Source organism: Sceloporus undulatus, chromosome 3 (assembly GCF_019175285.1).
Source record: "Sceloporus undulatus isolate JIND9_A2432 ecotype Alabama chromosome 3, SceUnd_v1.1, whole genome shotgun sequence".
NCBI lineage: Eukaryota > Metazoa > Chordata > Lepidosauria > Squamata > Phrynosomatidae > Sceloporus > Sceloporus undulatus.
In genome coordinates, this window is record NC_056524.1 from 147872448 (window position 1) to 147895763 (window position 23316).

General features: G+C 40.9%; 1 protein-coding gene across 1 annotated transcript in view; it reads left to right on the forward strand.

Moving 5' to 3' along the window:
* The window catches only part of LOC121925867 (paired box protein Pax-2-like), a 102256-nt gene extending 79832 nt beyond the window's left edge, over window positions 1-22424 (forward strand). Inside the window, 4 exon segments of the mRNA XM_042458440.1 lie at window positions 8529-8630; window positions 14490-14576; window positions 20844-20884; window positions 20886-22424. Coding sequence (XP_042314374.1) covers window positions 8529-8630; window positions 14490-14576; window positions 20844-20884; window positions 20886-20984 — 329 coding nt within the window. The 3' untranslated portion in view covers window positions 20985-22424.
* Window positions 22425-23316: the final 892 nt, after the last annotated feature.

Sequence of the window (23316 nt, forward strand, 5' to 3'; positions counted from 1 at the left end):
AAGGAACTGGGAGCATAATTGGTGTTTTCATCAATTCATCTCATCAAACACCAGGACATTGGTGGAGAAAGGAAAATACTAAAAATCTGAATAGAACGAATTATGTAAAGTGGGACTTGCAATCCAGTATATGTGATTGGAGAACACTTATCTGCTTTAAATGAGTTCTTGCCTCATGTGCCAGATTAATAACATCCCTGGAGCTAGCAAGTATTTCATACCTTCTGTCTGTATTCTTTGAAAGTAGCTGGAGAAGAAGTGGCTGGGAACAGACAAATGTCCCATATCTTTGGAAGGGGAATCCAGGAAACTACAAACTAGTGACCCTAACAACAATATAGAGCAAAATTCTGGAACAGATTAGTCATTCTTCCAACATCTAGAAAATGATGCTTTGATTACTTGACATCAACATAGATTTCCAAGGAATTAACTCATGCCAGCTCAACACTTTCTCCTTTTTTTTCCTTTTCAGTTTCTAGTCTGGCAGATTGTGAGAATGCTGAGGAGATAGAGAGTCAGTCAGACAGACAGACAGAAGACAGAGAATATCTATCTATTCTCACACACACACACACACACACACACACAGAGAGAGAGAGAGAGAGAGAGAGAGAGAGAGAGATATTACTGAGAAGGACAATACTGCAGTTAAGTGCATCCACAACTCATTGAGCAATCATGCTCAATGACTGTTAATTGATCATGAGCATCTTCTTGGAGGGATGCTGTAAGTGGAGAGTTCTCTCCTAGATCCTATACCATTAATTTTTGTTATAAAGAAATGGATGACACTAAAGTATAGAAGGGTTGCCTGTTAAATCTGCAGATGACACAGACCTAAGACTGACCAACACCACAACAGAAAAGGTCAAGCTTCAGAATGATCTGAGCAGTCTAGAACATTGGGTCAAAACTTATAAAATGAGATTCAAAAGATATAGCAACAACATAAGTATTGAATGGGGGAGACCTGGCTTGATAGTCATAACTGTGAAAGGAATATGAGCTGCCAACCAATTACCTTGAGAAACGATGGCGTCTCCTCCTCCTGCAGTCTTCAGAAAGAGGCTGGACAGCTATCTGCTGGAGATATTTGTATAGCTGGATTCCCTGCATTGTCTGGGGTTGGACTGTGGGGCTTCTTCAAACTCTGTGATTTTATGGCTGCATCTACACTGCAGAACTAATGCAGTTTAACACTGCTTTAACTGACTTGGCTCAATGCTATAGAATTCTGGGATTTGTAGTTCTGTGAGATATTTAGCCTTCTCTGTCAGAGAACTCTGGTCACACAGCAAACAACAAATCCCAGGATTCCATAGGATGGAGACATGTCAGTTAAAGTGGTGTCAAAGTGCATTAATTCTGCAGTGTGGCAGCATCCTCCAGTTCTATAAGGGGATAATCTATTTTGGATTTGATCCCAACCAAAAGGGATGAATTAGTCAATGGGGTGGAAGTGATGGGTTTCTTGAATGGGAGTGACTTTGGTCTCCTGGAATTTGTTATACAGGAGAAAGGGAAAGCTAAACATAGTTAGACATGCACTCTGAACTTTGTGAAAGCAGATTTCTGTAAGTTTAGAGGAGTACTGTTGTGCGCCCATGCTCAGAAATGCTGTGGAAAGGAGATGATGCATGGAAAATTATTAAAGGTGAACTTTTGAATTCACAATACAATAAAATATAAAACCTACAAAGCAGCGATACCTTCATTGGGCCAACTCCAAAGCATAAAATGCATGATGCATGCTTTCAAAGCTTCACTGGTTTCTTCATCAGACAAAGATGTTAAACATCATAAAGTGAAGAAAAATAATGATGTTAGAGTCACAGGCCTATGTCCCATCTTAGCCTTGTGGGGAACAGAGACAAAGAGCACTAAAAGACAAGTACCGGTAATAAAATTTCAACTCTATTAGCAACATAAAAATAACATTCTTTTTAGCATCCTTGCCTGATGAATAAGCCACTGAAGCTCTGAAAACTTACATGGTGTATTTTATGCTTTGGAACTGGTCAATTTTGTGGCTTTTGGATTTTGTTTTATTTTGCAACATGGTCAACGTGGCTACTTCTGAATACATGTTTTTAAAGGCACAATTTCAAACAACTCCAATACAGGAAAAATTGGCAGGTGTATAAAGAAATCAAGATGGATGTACAAAGAATTTTCAGACAGGTTAAGTCACATGTCCAAGAAATGTAAGGAGAAATGCATGGCAGGGGGTTGGACTGGATGGCCTTGTGGTCTCTTCCAACTCTATGATTCTGTGAACATCTCTAAAAAGCAATACAAATAAATATCCAGTACTTTAGGGAGAAAGTCAGAAAGCTAATGGGTAGAATGAGTTTGGCATTGCTAGAGAAGTTAAAAATAATAAAAAAGTTAATTTTGACAATGTTTTGAACAACAAGAAGAACAAGGAAATTGAAGGGCCACTTGATGGAGAAGATATTTAGACTGTTATCCTGAGGGCAGGGAACTATCAAATTAACAATTTGTAAACTTATGTGAAAGCTTTTGTAGCTGAAGAGTGAGTATAAATACTCAAATAAATAAATGGTGAACTACTAATGGGGCAGAGAAAAGATGGAACTGATCAAAACTTTCTTTGCCTCATTGTTCTCCCAAAGGTATTTTGCCTCATTAAACCTGAACAAAGGATGTGTACCCACAATGGATAAATAGGTATTACAGGTATACGTAGCCACTCTAAAAGAATTCAAGTCTCAAGGGCTTGATGAACTGCATCCAGTGTTATTACAGGAACTTGCAGATGTAATCTCAGAGTCACTACTGATTATCTTTGAACATTCTTGGAGAACTTAAGAGGTCCTGGCAAACTGAGGCCTGTAAGTGTTGTCCCTGTTTTCAAAAAGGGAGGGGGGAAGATCCATATAACCACAGATCAGTCAGCTTGATACTGATACTTGGAAGGATTCAGAACAGAACATTAAACAGTCATTCTGTTCACATTTAGAAAGGAATGCTGTGATTACTAAATGCTTACTAAACTAGCATTAGTTTCTGAAAAACAAGTCATACCAAACTAATAGTATCCTTTTTATATAGAATTACAAACTTCTATATTGGTAGATTAGGGGAATGCTGTGGATGTAGTCTATCTTGATATCAATATGGCTTTTGAAAAGGTTCTCTATGACATTTTTGCAGATAAGCTGGTAAAATGTAGGCTAGACAATGTTACTGATAGGTGGATTTGTAATTACTTTAATTACTTCAGGGACCAAACCCCAAGAATACCCACACTGGTTGCTTTTTATCCTGGAGAGAGATAACTAGTGGGGTACCATAGGGTGCTGTCTTAGACCTGGTGTTGGTCAACATCTTTATAAAAGACTTGGATGATGTAATAGAAATCATGCTGATCAGAAGGCACCAAATAAGGTGGGGTAGCTAACTTCCCACAGGAAAAGATTCAGAAATAACCTTGGCAGATTGGAGAGCTGGGCCAAAACTAATAACATGAATTTTAACAAGGATAAATAAAATCAGTACTTTATTTAGGCAGGAAAACTATACACAAAAGCAGGATGGGTGAGAAAACAGCACATGTGAAGATTCTTAGTAGACCTCAAGTTAAACATGATTCAACAGTGTGATGTGGTGCATCAGAAAGCTGATGCAATGCTAGGCTTCATCAACAAGAGCACAGTGTCCAGATCAAGGCAAGTCATAGTCAGTGTTGCCAATCAACCTTGAAGCCCTGATTGGCTTCCCAGAATGCCCCCAAATTTCCCAGAATAGGGGCGGGGCTTCCATGTCAGGGTTGGAGATTCTGGGTCGGGGTGGGGCTTGTGGGTCGAGGGGGTGCAAGGCACCATGGAAAGGCAAAAGGGGGCGGGACTTCCAGGATGGGAGGTATGTTGGGAGGTTTTGGGGGGTGGGTGGGAAGGTATTTTTTGGCCAGTTTTTTTGGGCGGGAAGCTTGAATTTCCCAGAAGACTGAATTTCTCCGAATCTTCCTGGAAATTTGGCAATCCTGGAAATGACATGAAAAAACTTTAAAATTCCAGATATCCAGGGGAAATCCTGGAAATTGGCAACACTAGTCATAGTACCAATATATTCTGCTTTGTTCAGGCCTCACCTGGAATACTGTGTCCAATTCTGGGTGGGAAAGGGAGGAGAAGGAAATGGAAGACAAGGTGGTCCGCTGCAGGTGCTGGTGGAGTGGGGAGCTGCTGGCTTGCTAGTCAAGGGAAACAATGGTAGCAGGTAGGGGAGGCGGCTGTGGTGGCTGCTGCTGCTGCTGCCACCTCCCTTTCCCAACCCAGCCAGCAGCCCTGCCAGACCCAGAAGGGGCTTCCAGGCAGCAGCGGCAGCAGCAACTAACCCTTAATACCAGTTGTCTGTGGGCTGATAGAGTGGGGCAGCTGGGGACTCTTGGGACAGATGGTGAGTGACCGCCTCAACAGGTGTTCACCCCTCTGAGGTGTCACCCAGTGTGGCCTCTACCCCTACACACTTCAGTGACACCCCCAGTTGGTATGAATTTTGTTTTGTCTTTATGTGATCAAAATCCATTCCCACTGTTCAAAAGCAGAAGATGGAAAGGAAAGCAGACCATAATTTAGTTGAAGCAGCAGCAAAGAGAGGCTGAAGGTGTGGGAATTTTTGTGTTAGAGAAGTTCCACTTTCTGTTGTTAAGGCAGGGCCTAAATGCTAGATGCAAGTTAGCATTTCTCTGAACTGCACAAACTACAGATCCTGGCGCTTCCAGTCAAGAATCCCTGGAGTGTGTTTCAAAGTAAATTTCTGTTTGAGCAAAATAAAAATGTAGATTTTTGGACTGTTACACCAGGAATCACTTGGTCAGCATTGCCACATTAGCAGGCGATAGTGGGAACTGTAGTTTCATTAGTAACATTCCCAAGTTCTGCTTATGTGTTAATTTATGAATTTGGTGATGAAACAGGAAGGTTAATACTAAAATGCCAGAGGACTGGAGAAAAAAACTCAAGATGACCAGTATATGCATCAGACCAAACTAAAAGGAAGTTAGCTTTGGAGGATGTAAGATCCAATTTTGCTCAGCTAGGATCCACTGTAAGTTGCATGTCTTTCCATTTCTTCCGTACCCTCACATTAATGAACCACACTGGGGAAGCCATTAAAACAAGCAGTAAATGAGTACCCATAACCGTTCAGGGACCTTATTATGAACCTAGTTATTAAGACGTTAGGAGACAGTTTCTTCAAGATACTGCTGCCACAGAGGCCCTTTGTCAGGCACACAGGAAAGGGCTTTCTCTTGTCCAGCTCCCAGACTGTGGAATGCACTCCTCCAAAATCATGATTGTTTTTGGCTTTCAGAAAAACTCTTCAGAGGTATCCCTTTAAGTTCACATTTGACATTAAAGTTTTGTTTTGTTTCAGTGGTTGTACAGATTATTTTTTTTTTACTTTATAGTTTTATTTTAGAATTATTGTTCACTGCCTTTGTAGCATCCTGGCAAGATGGGCAGAGTAGACTTGTTGTTGTTGTGGTTTATCAATATTAATAACAATTTTTTTTAAAAAAAAGACAGAGCTGGTGGACTTGGTTGACAGATTAATTTGGAGAAAGAGGGTGTCGCCATTTTATGTACATGTCAGGAAAACTCAGGCCCATAGCTATAAATATAAGCATGCCCCAAAATTATGGGGATGGGGTGAGTAAAGTGTACTACATTTTCTAAAATTAAATGTTGTATCTGAGCAAAGTGCCCACCAAAGAGTTCTGAAAATAAAATAAGTAAGATATTGTGTACCTATCAGTTTATCCTTGGGCTAGGAAAATTTGACTGCACAAGCAGCAATGAACACAGATGCATCCATGAGTCCAATGCCCATTGCTCTGGCAGCAGTGGTGAACTGGAACAAAGCAACTGGTATGATTGACAAGGAAGTGAAGAACAAAAGTTCTGTCTTTTCTGATTTATTGCTTCGGTCATGCAGGGGTGGAGAGGATGAAGCAGGACATCACGGCTTCTCTTTTTCCTCATTATCAGTGTCTTTGGAGTGCTTAGTTAGAATTTGGGAAATTAGGTTGATGGAGTGGAAGGATTTTATGTAAAAACGTGAACTGTTATTACATCCACCAGGAGTGGCTGAGTAATGTATGGGCTCTTATTGCAGTGTCAATAAATGTATTACAATATGCTTTTTAAAAAAGCTGACAATTTGTAGAAACAAAGCCATCTTGCAGCTACCCAGTGCTATGATTGATTTTACAGGAAGCCATTGGCAAGCAAAAGGCCCTATTGCCATTTCCAAGGTGCTTCCAACAACAGGACTAGTGCATATAGCAATATATATATATATATATATCTCCTACAATATTTGTCTGATGAAAAACAGTCATGTATGTATCATCTCATGAGTTGTTCATGATAGTTTGTCATATTCTTGTTCCCTGATTTGCTTGTATCCCCTGTCATCTCACACATTTGTCTCTAAGCTGTTGAGAAGTGTGAATCATCTTTGTTCCCCCCATCTTCCCCCACTTGCTGTTGTTGTTGTTGTTGTTGTTGTTGTTGTTGTTGTGTGCCTTCAAGTAATTTATTACTTATGTTGATTCTAAGGTGACACCATCACAGGGTTTGTTTTGTTTTGTTTTGTTGGCAGAATTTGTTTAGGGGGGTTTGCTTTGGCCTTCCTCTGTGACTGAGAGAGTGTGACTTGCCCAAGGACACCCAATAGGATTCCATGGTTGAGCAGGGATTCCAACGCTGGTCTCCCAGTGTAATAGTCCAATACTTAAACCACTATACCAAGCTGGCTCCACAAATACTCCATAAATAGTCAAGGAGAAAAAGGGTGGGATGGGTTGATCTTTCCTGAAAACTTGACAAAAGGAGATCAGCTGCAAGTAGTTCCAAAATACTAAGACAAATAGCTTTTGGTCTCTTAACCCTCCCTGGCTTTGCAAAGCAACACTTGGTCCTGCTGTTCCCATTGCTGGGGCTTTAGCAAGCCTTTCAGACTGAAATCCTCTGAATAGTGGCTAGGCAGAGAGGAAATCCAGAGCCTGGACTGGATTGGCCTAATGCTACAGCACTTTAAGCAGTGTGTTTTACTAAAGATTATAGTTTCACTTACACAGAGCACCTGAAAAATGCTGTGGTTTACAAGGAATTAGAGATAAAAAAAATTCAGTGCTTTAAAAAAGAAAGGAAGGAAGGTAGGTAGGAAGGAAGGAAGGAAGGAACTGGAAGCTAGTAAGCTTAAGGGTTGTTTTTTATTTTTATTTATTTTTTGGTCTATACCAAATTGCTGCTGTCTCCTGGTTCTCCACATATTTTCTGTTTCATCTTTTCATCTCTCAAACAACATGCTCTTACTTAAGTAAAATTCTGTCTAAAATTAAACCAAGATACCTTGAACAACACAAACTTGTCCAGTACATTATAAGCATGTTTATTTGGGAGTTCAGTAGATTCTGACCTTGTTTTCCCCATCTTAACCCAAACTTCTGCTCAGTTCAGCTGAGAGAATTTCAAGAGCTATTTTGTGATCCTTCCTGTTTTTCATTTTGTTCTTTAAAGAAAAACAAAAATGTATATAGCTGAGATAACCAAGATGATGTTTGGAAAACATCCTGTGCACAAAGAAAGATTGGAGAATTGTCTTTACTTAAAGATTAAAGTGGAATTAATGGTTTTCAAAATATATACAGGCTGCCTTTTGCTAAAAAACAAAACAATACAAAAAAGCAGATGTTTATCATACACTTTAAAGTCTCCTTTAACCTTCAGCATTAATTTATACTAGTTTTTAGTGGTTTCTGTCTTACTGTTCTCTAGCCTCTCTTTAGTGTTATCTTCATGAACATCATTTTAAAAGACAGATGAAATTTGTGGGATTCTCCAAAGATAAAAAGACCCCTGCCATGCTTGGATAGGGCGATCGAGGGATGGCAGGGGTCTGGATGCGCCTCATGGGGGGTCTCCCCCCCCCCCCCCTGCCATGCTTGAATCGGGCAATCCATGGGAATGAGCCCCTAGTATTTACTGAATATGATCCCATTTACAGGAATACTAGAAAAGAAGGAACACATGATGAATGGGAGTTTCTTAAAAGTGTAGAGGTTAACTTGGGGATTATGGAAAGGAGCTGTAGGAGCAAGATCTTAGAACTGGAGACCACTTTCCTATGGTTTCGGTGTGGAAAGTATCTTGCCCCCCCCCCCTTTGCAAACTCCTCAGTTATTTTGTATTGGGAGCCATGTTGCTTTGCCATAAGAGGGTGGGCATAAACATTTCATTAAAATTTCCAACATCTTTTCGATGATATCTGAGTAATCCAAGGAGAACCTTCAAATGTTGGCAGAAGTTGTGGTCTGGGAATTGGCCAGCGGAAGGTTGTTGTATTAGAGATGGGAAACTGAGGTTGGGAGCGAGAGAACTCTTCCTGAGGCCACTAGGTGTATTCACAGCTGAGGTGTGAACTAAGGGTTTAAATTAGGGATCTTTATTTGCCTCACTGAAATCATGTCTCTCTCGCTTTTTCCTTGCCAGGTCGTGATATGGCAAGTACAACTTTGCCTGGTTACCCACCCCATGTACCACCAACTGGACAGGGCAGCTACCCAACCTCAACTCTTGCAGGAATGGTGCCTGGTAAGTTCTTTCTTACTTGACACACTTGTGTTCATATTAGCTTTTATCAGACAATAACACAGTATGTGAAATGTTCAAATCTGCCTCATTTGCAAAGTGTTTGTATTTGGTGATGAACTAGCTCCAGGTTATCATGGATGGTACTAATTATTTGAAGCCTTGCTTATCTTGCCTCTTCTGTGGTTATGGAACTGGAACTGGAACTGATTGCTGTAGTATAAGGATGAGGAATCTGTCTCTTGTGGGGTCCCAGTTTAGTCCTCTGGTTTCCCCAGATGGTCATAGCTCTTTTTAAGGTTTAGTTATGAACAGTAAAGGTTTTGATCAAAAATAGGCTGGTACTTTTGTCTCCCATGCTCCCTCCTTTGGTCCTACCCACCACTTGAATGTGGCCTAGAGAATGAATTGAACCCGACAACTGAAAGGGATATCCCATATTTACTTTGGTAGGTGGCTAAAGTGTAAGCCTGTTGTTGTTTTGGGACTCGTGAACAATTTTTAACAAGATATTGCATGGCTTTCCCCCCTGATCTGGGCATGAGCTAAGACTGTGTATAAACGGATGTTATTGCACTGCTCTGTGCCCAGATCGGAAGCATCCCGTACCCTATCAGGACCTCTCCCGTACTTTGCAATGAACAGAAAAGTACCATTTTTGTTAAGTATGGGAGAAGTCCCGATTAGGTATGGGATGCCTCTGATCTGGGCACGGAGTTGTACAATAACATCCGTTTATACATGGTCTCAGCCCTTGCCCAGATCGTGAGAAAACAGCCGGTGCAATAATCTTCTAAAACTTAATATTGTTCTGGATCGGCTTGCTAAGATGAATGTAGGAAGCTTACATTAAACCCTGTGGGCCTCGACATATGAATCAACCTTGCTATCCTTATATTCAGCATCTGCCTAAATAACTGAGTTAGATCTTTAAGATTTTGGTTGGGATATCATCAGTTTGTGAATGACACTCAGCTCTCCCATTTCCATCTTCTTATCCCAGGGAGGGAGTGAAAGACTTGGAATGGGTGAAAAGCTGGAGTTTAATCCAGACAAGTTGAAAACACTGGCCATTGAATGATATGGTATGCTGTGCATAAGTGGACAACTAGTACTGAGTGGGGTACTTATTGCATGTTTACATCTTGGGAGTGCTGCTGGATCTATCTCTGCTCTTGGTTACCAACGGAGGAGCACCTTTTACTAAGTTCAGCTTGTGTCAGTTTTTGGAAGAACCAGACTTGATTCTAGTCATTTCTGCCCTAGTCATTTTTAGGTTTGATTACAATAATGTTATCTCCATGGGGTAGTTTTTGAGATTTGAAACATTCACTTGGAAAAAAAAACTTGGCAGTTGCTGCCAGTATTTTAAATGGAGTCAGTAGATCCTTACTGAACTATATTACTTCTTAGTTTGTCTTCAGACTTAATTCAAGCTACTGTTTGTGACCTTTAAAGCCCTAAATAGCTTGGAAAGTCAGTATCTACCAGTCTCATTCTTACTGTATTATTCAGAATCCTGTGAGCATTCTTGTTCTGTCCTGGGATCTTAATGGGTTGAAATATGTCCCCTTCCCATATAGAAATGTGTGCACATTCAAATAAAGTGTGTTTGTGTGTATTTTGCAATGATTTTGCAATTCTCCCCCAAAATGCATCATGGAAATTTATGAATTTCTGAGGCAAGATGCACTCTGTTCAGATCCCATTTTGTGAACTGCAAAATGGACTTTTGATATAAAAAAGTGAAGGGAATAAATTTATTTTCAATTTCAACTTGGGGATATATCTCAGGAATCACATACCCAGTACCACCCCATATCTTCATAAAAACCTATCCAGGCACTAGTAAGATCCTTCCCCAATCCACTTGTCCCTCATGTATAGCATGCAGGCAGAAGAGAGAGGCTCTTTTCAGTGGTGGTACCCAATCTTTGAAACAGCCATCTCAGAGAAATACTCCTGGTCCCTTCAGTCCTTGGCTTTGGATTGGCAGCAGAGGTATTGCAATGGGACTTCTCTGGATACTACTTTCAATTTAGACCTGCATGTTGATATTTTCAAAGTTTTGCTTGCTCTTTTAGACAATATACCAATATTATTCTTACATTTATTTATAGCATTTTAAAAATTTTGGTGTCTTAATTATATTTTTATAGAAATGCAACATATTAACCCGGCTGAACCTAAAGGGTGCTCAACAATGGCTCCTTTTCATCCTGGAGAAAAGTGACCAGTGGGGTCCCACAGGGCTCAGTCCTGGGCCCAGTGTTATTCAACATCTTTATCAATGACTTGGATGACAGAATTTGGAGCATACTTATCAAATTTGCAGATGACACCAAATTAGGAGGAATAGCTAATACTCCAAAGGACAGGATCAAAATTCAAAATGACCTGAATAGACTAGAAAGCTGGGCCAAAGCTAACAAAATGAAATTCAACACAGAGAAATGTAAGGTACTGCACTTAGGGTGAAAAAATAAAATGCACAAATATAGGATGGAGGACACCTGGCTGAATGAAACTACATGTGAAAGGGATCTAGGAGTCCAAGTAGACCACAAGTTGAACATGAGTCAACAGTTTGATGCTGCAGCTAAAAAGACCAATGCAATTTTAGGCTGCATCAATAAAAGTATAGGGTCTAGACCAAGAGAAGTAATAGTGCCACTATATTCTGCTTTGGTCAGGCCCCACCTGGAATATTGTGTCCAGTTCTGGGCACCACAATTCAGAAAGGACATTGAGAAACTGGAGCATGTCCAAAGGAGAGCGACTAAAATGGTGAAGGGTCTGGAAACCATGTCCTATGAGGAACGACTTAGGGAGCTGGGGATGTTTAGCCTGAAGAAGAGACGATTAAGAGGTGATAGAATAGCCCTGTTTAAATATTTGAAGGGATGTCATCTTGAGGAGAGAGCAAGATTGTTTTCTGCTGCTCCAGAGACTAGGACCTAGAACAATGGATGCAATCTCCAGGAAAAGAGATTCCACCTCAACATTAGGAGGAACTTCCTGGTAGTAAGGGCTGTTCGACAGTGGAACACACTGCCTCAGAATGTGGTGAAGTCTCCTTCCTTGGAGGTCTTTAAGCAGAGGCTGGATGGCCATCTGTTGGGGATACTTTGATTGTGATTTCCTGCATGGCAGGGGGTTGGACTGTATGGCTCTTGCGTTCTCTTCCAACTCTATGATTCTATGATTCTATGAAATAGGACACAGCCATATTTTTCCATCATCATGCCTTCTGCGGACCTTTAGCTTAGACGCCTATAAACCAAGATGGCCATTATGTGTCTGCATATTGCTTTTTACCTTAACCACCTGGTGGGCTATAGCATGAGTCTAAAGAATATAGTGAATTTGTATGCTTTACCCTACATCTTGGCCAGAATCCTATTGGGCATTTACAAATGCATAATTACAATAATAACTATCATTCTCAATTACTGGGAAGCAGCTGCTGAATCAATGGGGATCTGTTACCCAGTCCCTCAGGAAGCAGATGACTTGACATTTCCACCTCCTCTCCATTGTGACAGGCATAAGCAGAGTCCTTGTCACAATTCCCCTTGTGCTGGGAATTGATCACTCGAGGTGAGGTGGAAACCAGTCAGCTATTTCCCAAGTGACAGGTGAATGAACCTCTGTTGACTGTAGCACCTACTTCCTAGTAAGCAGGGACTGGAGAACTTTCATGCTCCCTCCATGTCCCCTAAACTTAGAGCTAAACTTAGGCATGCACACGCGCGCACACACACACACCTGTGTGTTCCTTTGACCTATGACCATCCCATGAATTTCATAGGGTTTCTTAGGCAAGGAATACTCAAGAGGTGGTTTTGTCAGTTCCTTCCTCAAATATAAGGGCCTGGTATTCATGAATACCAAACATTTACAGATGCATAACCCCAGATTCTTCTTTGTAGTTTCTGTGACTCACACATATGGGTTGTTCTGTGTCTGTGTGAAGATCTTCAGAAGGAAGATTCTAAAACTGCATTTTGGTGGTAATCTCACCTCCAAACCCTGACACTTGCATGCATATAAGCTGTGCATTACCACTGAAACCCAGTTCCTTTTCATCCACCATTGTGGTTGGATTGTTAGGAAGTTCTCAAAGTATTTTGGCATTTCTCTACTTTGTCACTTCTTATGTGGAGTCTTATGGCCCTGAAGGTTTCTTCAGGGAGTATTTAGCTTGTGAGGCAGAGATACCACTTATGTGGGGCAAAGATCATGCATGCTTTCTCTTCTGCCTTGGCAAGGACCACGTGGTTAACTTCTGCCCAATTTGCCAGACTGTTACTTGTCAAGAAAAGCATAATAGGGCTTTCTGTCTTTTTTTATTTTGGACCTGAAGATACCCTACCTGCCAACTCCACCTTGAGGAATGGGGAACTATCTTCCCCAGCACATTCCCTGTGTTTGATGTGTCTGGTGGTTAGAGGATAAGTCTTAAATGTCCAGGGATTGCTTACGGTTTGAAGTTCGCTGTGCCTCACAGTTTGCTGTTGGCCTTTTATCATTCCTCATTGGCACTTTTTTCTGGAGCATCCTAGACATTGGCACCAAAGCTCCATGACCAGCTGAGAACAGGTCACAGCCAGGGTCTGTTGTAAAGGGAGCAGTTAAACAGAATCCACTTCTGATGAGGAAATTACATGTGTTTCATTAGTGATCTGGGAAGGAGATAGCTCCGTTTCTCTTGGTCACAGTTGAGCTCAAAAGCTCATTATCCTGCAGGCACGTTTTCACTCCTCCTCAATAAACACCTTTCACACCCACTGCTTCTTCCTCCCTCCCTTTCTCTCCAGGCTCCACTTGACTGCTCTGGAGAGAGAGTAGTTCTTTCTCCTCTACTTAACCTGCACTTCAGAATCACTGTAAACTATTTAGAATGACAACTTGTGTGGGTGGCTTCAAGTGAAGGGTTTTCTTAGGCAAGGAATACTCAGAAGTGGTTTTGCCAGTTCCTTCCTCAGACATATAGCCTACAGCACCTGGTAGTCATTGACAGTCTCCCAGCCAAGTATTAACCAGAACTGATCCAGCTTAGCTTCCATGATCAGACAAGATCTGGTGCCTTATAATATTGTGACAGTACAGATGGGGAAAAAGAAGCCAGAGAGTCCTCTTTTTTACAGACAGTCATACGTTTTATGAAGAAAGTGCTATTTGATTTGCTGGACCAGCATATTTATTTCTTGCTGCAGCTCTGCTGAGATGTAACTATGCTCTCCCCATAAAATCCCTTGTAAAATCACTCCTTCCTAGTCACAGTTTGTCAGTACTATACAGACACTCAGATCCTTATGAATACTATGACTCTGGCAACAAACATTGTTCATGTTTGTGTTATGTTACATCAAACAGACAAAGATTAAGTGAAACTATAGTTCACGTGAAAAGAGAGGAAGGAGCCCCCAAAAATGTAGATGTTGACATCAAGCAGCATTAAATTGTATATGGAGTAGGTGACTGTGACTCTTCAGATGTTATTGGACCTCAGCACCCTCCACCATTCTCTACTGACCATACTGGCTTGGCCTTATAGGAATTGCAATGTACACAGGGCCTATGTTTGTCTATTTCTGAACTTCATGCATGCATCAGAGAAGCAACAAATTACTGTGGTGTCACACACAATTATCCTTGACAGCCAATGTGGAAGAACTGTTACATTCAATGAGCCATGAAACCTACTGGGAGATTTTGGGCCAGTCATTCTACCTCACAGGATACTCATGTGACTAGTGAATAGATTGTCAGAAAATGCCAAAATGTTGTGTTCCCTCACTCCCTCCCTCAGTGTGTGACTTGTTTTATGAATCACTTCCCTTCTTTTGTTTATTCTAGGGAGTGAATTCTCAGGAAATCCTTACAGCCACCCTCAGTACACAACCTACAATGAGGCCTGGAGGTTCAGCAACCCTGCACTACTAAGTGAGTATTTCTTTTGACCTACCACCTCTTCTTCCATCTCTCACACTCTCTCTTCTGTTTGTCTTTATTTTATTTTTCTTATTTTCCTTACTAACTGGTGAAGGATGGTTCAGCCTCCTGAATTCCTCCCAGCTCCACTCTCAACTAGATTTTGAGGAAGAATATCTTGATTTCCCCATCCAGAGATACACAGATCTAATTCTAGGATACTATCCCCAGGGCTGCAGTGGCAAACCAACCTAATTTCTTCAGGCAGTTAATAATGGGTGGGGAGGAGGATTTATTTATATATATATAAGAGGGGCCTTTTCTTCAGCCAGTTCTCATGCTGGCTTCCTATGATCAAAATGTTTTGTTATAGCACAACCGTCTTCCCAGGGTGTATCTGACATAGACCAGGATTAGAATGTCATCAAGATAACTTTTTTGGCATTGTTTTGCTTTCATAAGATCCTAAGATCAACTGAGGTTGGCTGCAAGCAATCATAGACATATTTTTGTATGCAGCCAGACTGTATGACTCTGTTCAGGACAATTTTGCCTAGAATCCCATGTTCCAGAGAGGAGCAATGAAACACACACACACACACAAATAGAGCCTTGAAGAACTTGATCTCTCAACAACGAAGTGGCTTGTTGGGTGCTGAAGGGAAAAATGTCACTGAAGCATTGTTCTCCCCCAGTCTTCCAGGACAGAATAGAGATCCTGTTAGTGTTTTGTCCATTGTGCTGCTCAACTTTATGAGCTAATTTGGTTGGTCTCTAGGTTGGTAGTGAAGTCTTTCCATGCTGAGACTGCTCTGTTGGGAATGGCTTGCGACTTCATGACCTCCATAAAAACCATGGGTCTGTTACAAGTCATGTCTGGTGCTACTCATGGTGCTGGGTAGGCTCTGGACCTTGTTTACTGTGCTGGGTCGAGTCAGAATGATCTTTGTGTGGAGGAACTTTCTGCAGTTCCATTGTCATAGATAAATCATTAGCTGGTTGCTGGGACTCAGAACCTCTACAGGGCTGAGGGATTGCTTAGGATTGTCCACCCCAGAAGGCTGATGTTTCTGAACTGACTTCTGATAGCTCTTGAGAATTTTCCTGGCAGGCAATTCTGCTGAAGCTCTGGTTGACTCTAGAATGGGGAAATGGCCAGGGTGGTGGGCATAATCACTCCTGAGCATCTTAAGTCAGACCAGCAATGAAGCAAGTGAGACAGAGTCTAGAGTGATGCTGGTAGAACATTTAGAGCAAGCCAGTCCGAACAAGAGCTAGAGCCTATTTAAAGACCTACAGAACAAGCTGCAAAGGAAAAAAAAATTTGCTGCCACCATGACATCTACAAATAGAGCTGTTTCGCATGCTCAGAGGTTTACTACACACTGGTCCTCAAACAGAAAATGTTGACAACTCGACAGGATTTGCATGACATTTTGCAATTAAAATCATTCAGATTGCTGCAATTTGATATAGTTCCAGTAGCCTTAGCTCCTGCTTATCCAATGTTATTGGATACTTTTCAATTTGTGCTGCCTGAGGATGTGGACAGAATTTATGGAGAGAACAGAGCCACCATATGTGTGCTAGACCCTTGCCTCTCCTGGCAAACAAGCCAGAGGAGGACTGGCCAAATGGATGAATGGAGTAGTCAGTACCTTCTTATAACCAGGCAGAGTTCTGCCTTGCCTAAAGGAAGCAGTTGTGAGGCCTTTGTTGAAAAAGACATCCCTGAATCCATCTATAATGGATAATTATCAGCCAGTGTTAAAAATATGATTTTTGGTATGGTGTATTGGAGTGTTTGGTGATCTCCAGGTATTTCTGGGTGAAATGGATTACCTAAATGGTATTTCAATCTGGTTTCAGGCTTGGCTATGGAATAGAGACAGATGTCCAGCAGCACCTCGGTGGATGACCTACATAGGGAACTCAACAGGAAGAGTGTGTCCCTATTGGTTCTTCTGGACATCTCAGTGGCTTTTGATCCCATCAGCCATGGAATCTTTCTGGGCCACCTCACTGGGATGGGATTTGCAAGCACTGTGGCCACATTTACAGTGTTCCATATAGATCAGGGCCAGGCTATTTGGCAGTCCATATCTCTCTGTATGAACCAGCCTGGACTCTGAGATCATCAGGACAGGCCCTTCTCTCAGTTCTACCACCATTCCAAGCATGGTTGGCAAAGACTTGAGAGAAGGCCTTCTCAGTGGCTACCCCTAGACTCTGGAAATCCCTTCCCAGGGAGGTCGGAATGACCCATTCCTTGTCCTTTTGTCAGCAGGCTAAGACATTTTTCTTCAGACAGGCTTTTAAAACAGAAAGTTTTTTTTTTTAATGGTTGGGGATGTTGTACTGTTTTAAATGTACTGTTTTTAAGCACTTTTATCTTTTTAACTCAATTTTATTCTTCTAATCAATGATGTATCTTAATACTGTAACAGTTTAATTCTATTTTAATGCTCACTTTTCTATGTTTTTAATTGTATTCTTTCAAATTGTAAGCTGCTTAGAGTTCTATTTTGGGGAGAAAGCAAGATATAAATAAAATAAAATAATTCCTTCCAGGAGGGGCAAACCCTGAAGATGGTTCTAAGGAACTCCTGTTCAACCTCCTGGTTGTTGATTTGTGGGGACCCTCAGGGTTATGTTTTGTCTCTCCATGCGATTTAACATATACATGAAGTCATGTCTTATGAGGAGAGACTTAGGGAGCTAGGTATGTTTAGACTGGAGAAGAGACGGTTAAGAGGTGATATGATAGTCCTCTTTAAATATTTGAAGGGGTATCATTGAGGATGGAGCCAGTTAGTTTTCTGCTGGTCCAGAGAATAAGACCTGGAACAGTGGATGCAAGTTATAAGAAAAGAGGTTCCACTTAAACATTAGGAGGAACTTCATGACAGTAAGAACATTTTGACAGTGACACACTCCCTCGGAGTTTGGTGGAATCTCCTTTGGAGGTTTTTAAACAGAGGCTGGATTGCCATCTGTCAGGGGTGCTTTGATAGTGAGTTCTTGCATAGCAGGGAGTTGGACTGGATGGCCCTTGAGGTCTCTTCCAACTCTGTGATTCTCTGAGAAGGGATTTGGCATTGCCTTCTGAAGCTGAGAGAGTGTGACTTGCCCAAGGTCACCTAGTAGGTTTCCATAGCCGAGCAAGGATTCAAACCCTGGTCTGCAGTCATAGTCTAGCTCTCAAACCACTACACCATGCTGGTTTGCTTCATAGTTATTTACACAGGCATTTATCCTAATATAAACAAATCTGAATTGAGAGCTTTTAATTTTCTATAAATCTTTTCCATTGGTTTCTTCTCTTTTCTGCATCTAATTATCCCCTTGATCATGTAAACATATCAAAACCTCATTAAGCAGTTGTGTTCCTAGGAAAATAGGCTTAACAAAAGGAAGGAAGGATATTGTCCACCTATATGGATGCTTCTTCATCAACTCACAGTGTTTCATCTCTTAATAAGGCTGCCATGCAGTGTCTTTTCCCTATCTCTAGTCCAGTCCTGACCAGTCCTTACCATTTCCACTTCCCACATTCTATGGAACATTGGCCCCATGACACTGATTGGAAACTATTTGGTCTATATGAAGTGGTTAGCATGTTTAAAATTGAGATGCATATGGATTTCCATGGGATGTTAGATATTTCCTCTTGCCTCAGTTCTTCCTTCTTTAACATGTAAAAGTTAATTATCTCAATCTCAGGGCTGTTACAAAAATCAGACATTTTGGATTATGCAATATGTTTTACTCTTAAAGTGCCATAAAAATAATTTTTATTCGTTAAGTTACTGTGATAACTGTTGATCAAGTTCTATTGTGAACCATGGTTTCTTGTAAAGGTGTAAGTCCTAGGTTCTCACGCGTTGGATGCAGCCCCAGGGAGGCATGACAGTATCTCAAGAGGAGCACTGACTACAGGCACTGATTAGCTGACCCTCCAGAGAGGGAAGGTGCTTGGAATGCTTTTTCAGTATCCCTTCAGCATCAGATCATGTGGCAGGGAAAGAGAGAGGAAAAGAATAAAGTGAATGTCAGGGTATGGTAGGGAGGCAGGGGCTTGTATGTGTAAGGACGCTGTTTGGGAAGGGAGGGAGCAAAGTTCACTGCTCCTCCTTTCCTTCTCCTTTGCTCTTTCCAAAGCTAAAATCCCACAGCTGGTAGAGTTTCTGGTTTTGGTAGGAGCATGTTCCTGTTGTTCTTTCCAAATCCTAAGCATTCCTTTTGGCTTCACTCTTCTCTGAAAAAACAGCTGGCCATGATCAGTTAAAGAAACTGGAATGATGGTTTTCTTTTTAATACGGTGCTGCATCAGCAGCATTTGGAATTACCTTGCAAACTCTTTCTGTCTTGTTCATATTGTACATGAGACAGTGCTTTATTTCTTTACTTTACATGAATACACTGCACATAGTAATCTATTTTAGGACATCTGAGAAAAGGTTAGATTAGGGCTCTTCTCTCTCTCTCTCATACTTAATGATGTAGGCCTCACATCAGGTATAAACATTGTGTTGAGTTGGATATTGAATTTATTGAGATAAAAAATGTTCCAATTTGAATGATGTTATTTCTTTATAAAATGTTAAAATATGAGTAAATGTGTGAATGAAAATATGCACGCTAAAAAACAAAATATTTTTATTCATATACTGTATCAAGTGGGAGGGCTCCCCAACATGTGCATGTAGATGTAAAGGGTGAATAAGTTTGAGAATCACTGATGTAAACAATTAAGCACATCTTCCCTACACGTTCCCTAAAACTAGATGGGTATTTTTATACTTTGGACAGCTTTGTGTTGTGTACATGCACTATTATCTTAAATAGGCTGTTCCTACTGTATATTACACAGTTTATGCTTTTCTATTTTTTATTGCCAAAATTGAAACTTTAAAGGCCCATCTTGTCCTCAGCACTGCTAACAAAAAGCTTTTCTTCAAGGATCCTGATGGCTTAATCAGCAGTTTTCACTTAATAGGTGTGGCTATCAACAAATTTGGTACAATATAGTAATATTAAAAATAAAACCCAAATTATAACTCTTTCTCCCCCAGAATGAAAACGGCAGCCTAGGTATTCCAGAGGTTTAAAGGGTTGGGTCCACGATTTGCCTTCTGGGGATGGAGGAGCTGGTGAAACAAGGGAGAAACCCATCTTCACCGTCTCCCTTGCCCTTCTGCAGCCTCCTGTGCCCCAAGATCTGTTATGGAGTGTAGAGGAGCTCTTGGAATAGAGGGAGTACTGGTGACTTCAGTGGGTGGGGGAAATAGCAAAGATGTCCCTGGTCTGGTAGCTGTAGCAGAGTTCTGTTCAGGGGGATTCCTACTGGCAGAAGAAAATATGGGACCTACCCATAAGACTGATGTAGCAACAAAACAGTACTAATTTAGGTGTAATGGACCAGCAGAGACATAAACTAGGGGTCACTTCCTATGTGATATTTTGCATCTGTGGCATGGCTTTTGGAATTCCATATATACTCAACTATAAGTCAACCTCATATATAAGTTTTGGGGCCAAAATTATGGATTTTGATATGACCCGTGGGTAAGTCAAGGGTAAAACTTAAGGGCATGTAATGAAGGATATTAAAGACAAAGCAAAAGAAAACAATACCATAAACCTGCAGGCATAACTATTTGTGCTCATACTAAAGACTGATGCATGAGAGTGTAGAAGCGGGTCAGTGCTTCCAGGGCAGATCAATCTTTTTTTGTTCACCAGGGGAATAGTTAAATATACATATCACACACACACACACACACACACACACACACACACACACACGAGTTAAACTACAGTATTTACATTGACCCATGAAGAAATCAAATCAGGTTTTTTGGGTCAATTTTTTTAACCTAATTTCTAGATTTATGCATGAGTATATACAGTACTCCTGTAGATGCATGGCAGATAGTTTGTAATACAGTACTGTATAGCTAGATGTTTCTATTGTACACAATCAGATTGGAATCTAGGATGCAACCCACTACTTTGGAACTCCTTCTATGTACCCAGCAGTAGGTAATTCAGTGTACATAGTTTCCCCATGTTCTAACATGTTATACAAATATAGCCTGTCTTCTTTTCTTCTCTGTTCTCCATATAGACCATTAACAAGTGCCCATCCTCAGATTTCTGCCTCTAGTCTCTTAATATGCTCTCTCTCTCTCTCTCTCTCTCTCTCTCTCTCTTTCTTATTTTATTTTACTGTATGTCCTTTCAATCAGTCCATTCTTCTCCTGTGTTAACTTTCAGGTTCCCCTTATTATTATAGTGCCACATCCCGGGGCTCCGCACCTCCCACTGCTGCCGCTGCCTATGACCGCCACTAGTTACCATGGGAACCACATGAAACTGCAGGGTGACAGCCTAGGCCTCCATATTGTACCTGTCTGATGAACGTTCTGCACCACTTGGAAGGATGAAGAAACTCTCTCCATTTCCATCAACCACCCCCTTCTACCCCACCCTCATCTTTAAGATTGCAGAACATACTGGAATGTCATACATTTGCTACCACCAGATTGAAAACTTCATGTCCTTTGTGATTCAATCAAGCAAGTTTATTAGAGGATGGCAAACACAAGCCTGTGGCCATTGCTCCTGCTGCTGTTGTTGCTAATGCCACAACAATACTTCAGACTGTCCTACACGAATTGTCCTTTGATTCTCTGGCCTTCAATTCTTTCCACATGAGGCTTCCCTAACCTCTGACTGTGAGAGGAGTCTGAGCAATATAGTCTGCACTGTCCTCCTCTGGGACTGATACAGACAGGAGCTAGCAAAGGAGTACTGCTTGCAACTCATTGTGTCCTCAAGAAAGGCTCATCTTTGAAAAACACTTCAAAATGATAACAGGTTCCTGAAGCCATCAAGGGCTTTGCTTATTCTAAGGAGGAAAGACCCTGTGTCATTCTCTCTCAGTTCCACAATGTTTTCTGTGACCCATTCACTCCTATTTCTCCATAGGTTGGTTAAAACAATTAGGTCTTGCTTTCCTCACGGTTTCATCTGAAGACTGACTGTATCCATCCAGTATGTCGTAATTTTACAGGCTGAAGTTTGGGGGAAAGTCACATACATAACATGAATATAACAGAGCCAAATCAGACAGGAGACTGGAGTGATGTCAACCAGCCAATGGCGAAATGAAGAACTATATAAATAGATATATAAAAAATAACTGTTTTTAATGCTTTGTCCTTAAGGTCTGTAAAAAGGAGGAAAAAATGAACAAATCCCCAGTTTTCTAAAAGCAAGAAGTTCCCACAGAACTAAACTGAATACCATCCCAACCTCAGTGGTATATGCTGTTCTTTCTGAACAATAATTCTCCCCTTTCATATATTCTTTTTCTGTTATGCACTGGAATGTATATGTGGGCTAGAGAAGAGTGTCAGTGCATTCTCTGGGGAGTTGGCCATACCGTCCACAACTCCAGTAAGAATTAGGAAGGGGAAAAACTTAAATTTGCTACTGTACCCTACAAATTTCTTTAACAAGTTATCACTGAAAAAAATATTGCAGAAGCATTTGGGGGCAAATAGCACTGAACCAAGGCAATTTCTTGGTTCTTTAGCTACCAGTTTCTGCCATACATGTTAACACATAGGGACTAGATGGGATTCTCTTCTCTCAATGAAGCTGTAATATTCTGAAATAAGTGACACACAGAAAGAAAGAAAGAAAAAACATATTTCACTCCCTGAACCTTCAGTTTACTCTTATATTTTAACCAAATCTTAAGTTACTCAGTGCAGCACTTTCCCTGTTCTTACGATTGTTTGTTTTCCTGTTTCTTCATGAATAACAACTGGTCAGAATTTGGATCCCTAACAATGTCACTTGCTTTTCTAGAGACAAATTTTTTACCTTTGTGGGCTCAGATGAAAACACAGTGTTCTTCAGAAAGTTGCTGTGTGAAAGGGATTGGGATAAATCTTTCTATATCCTGGGGTACACAAACTTTTTGGCCTGGAGGGCCATATCCAATGTTGAATGTGAGGCACATGTCTGCGTACAAACATAGAGAAGCAGATTCACTGGGGAATGGGAGAGGCTTTTGCTTCGACCAGCCGGAAAAGAGTTATGTTGAAAGCTAGGAATGGTATTTTCTCCTACCATTCAATGGATTGAGGAGGTGTGGGTGGGCTTCTATCAACTTCGGGGTGTGCAAAAGTAATGTCTGAGGGACACAGAATGTGTACCTCTGCTTTGCCCTTTTATAATAGTATTCATGCAAGTTTCATAAGCAAAGGAGACTGAAAACATCAAATGGAATGTGATGTAAAGGAGTGACAGAAACTTAAGATGTATGCAATTGATATTATTCAAGCATATACTAGCACCCCCTGCACCCCCCCCCCCAAAAACCCAGTGCTTTCAAGCCAATAAATATTTTACATGACTATCCTCAGAGGATGTTAAAGAGTAAAAGAAGGAAGACATATAAACATTAATATAAAACATGAACTGAATAGATTAAAAATGTCACAGGTATACATATGCCTTATATTAATCTCCATGTGAAATGATATCTATGAAGATTATTACAATAAACAAAATAGTTGCATGCATATAAAAGAAGGCACTCGACATACTTGCAAGGCAATCTGCAGAGATTTCTAAAAGTGGGCCTCCATTCCTGCAAATGCTACGATTCTATGATTCTATAAGATTTGATGGCAGAGTAATTATAGTTTTATAACGTTTTTAAAAATATTAAAGC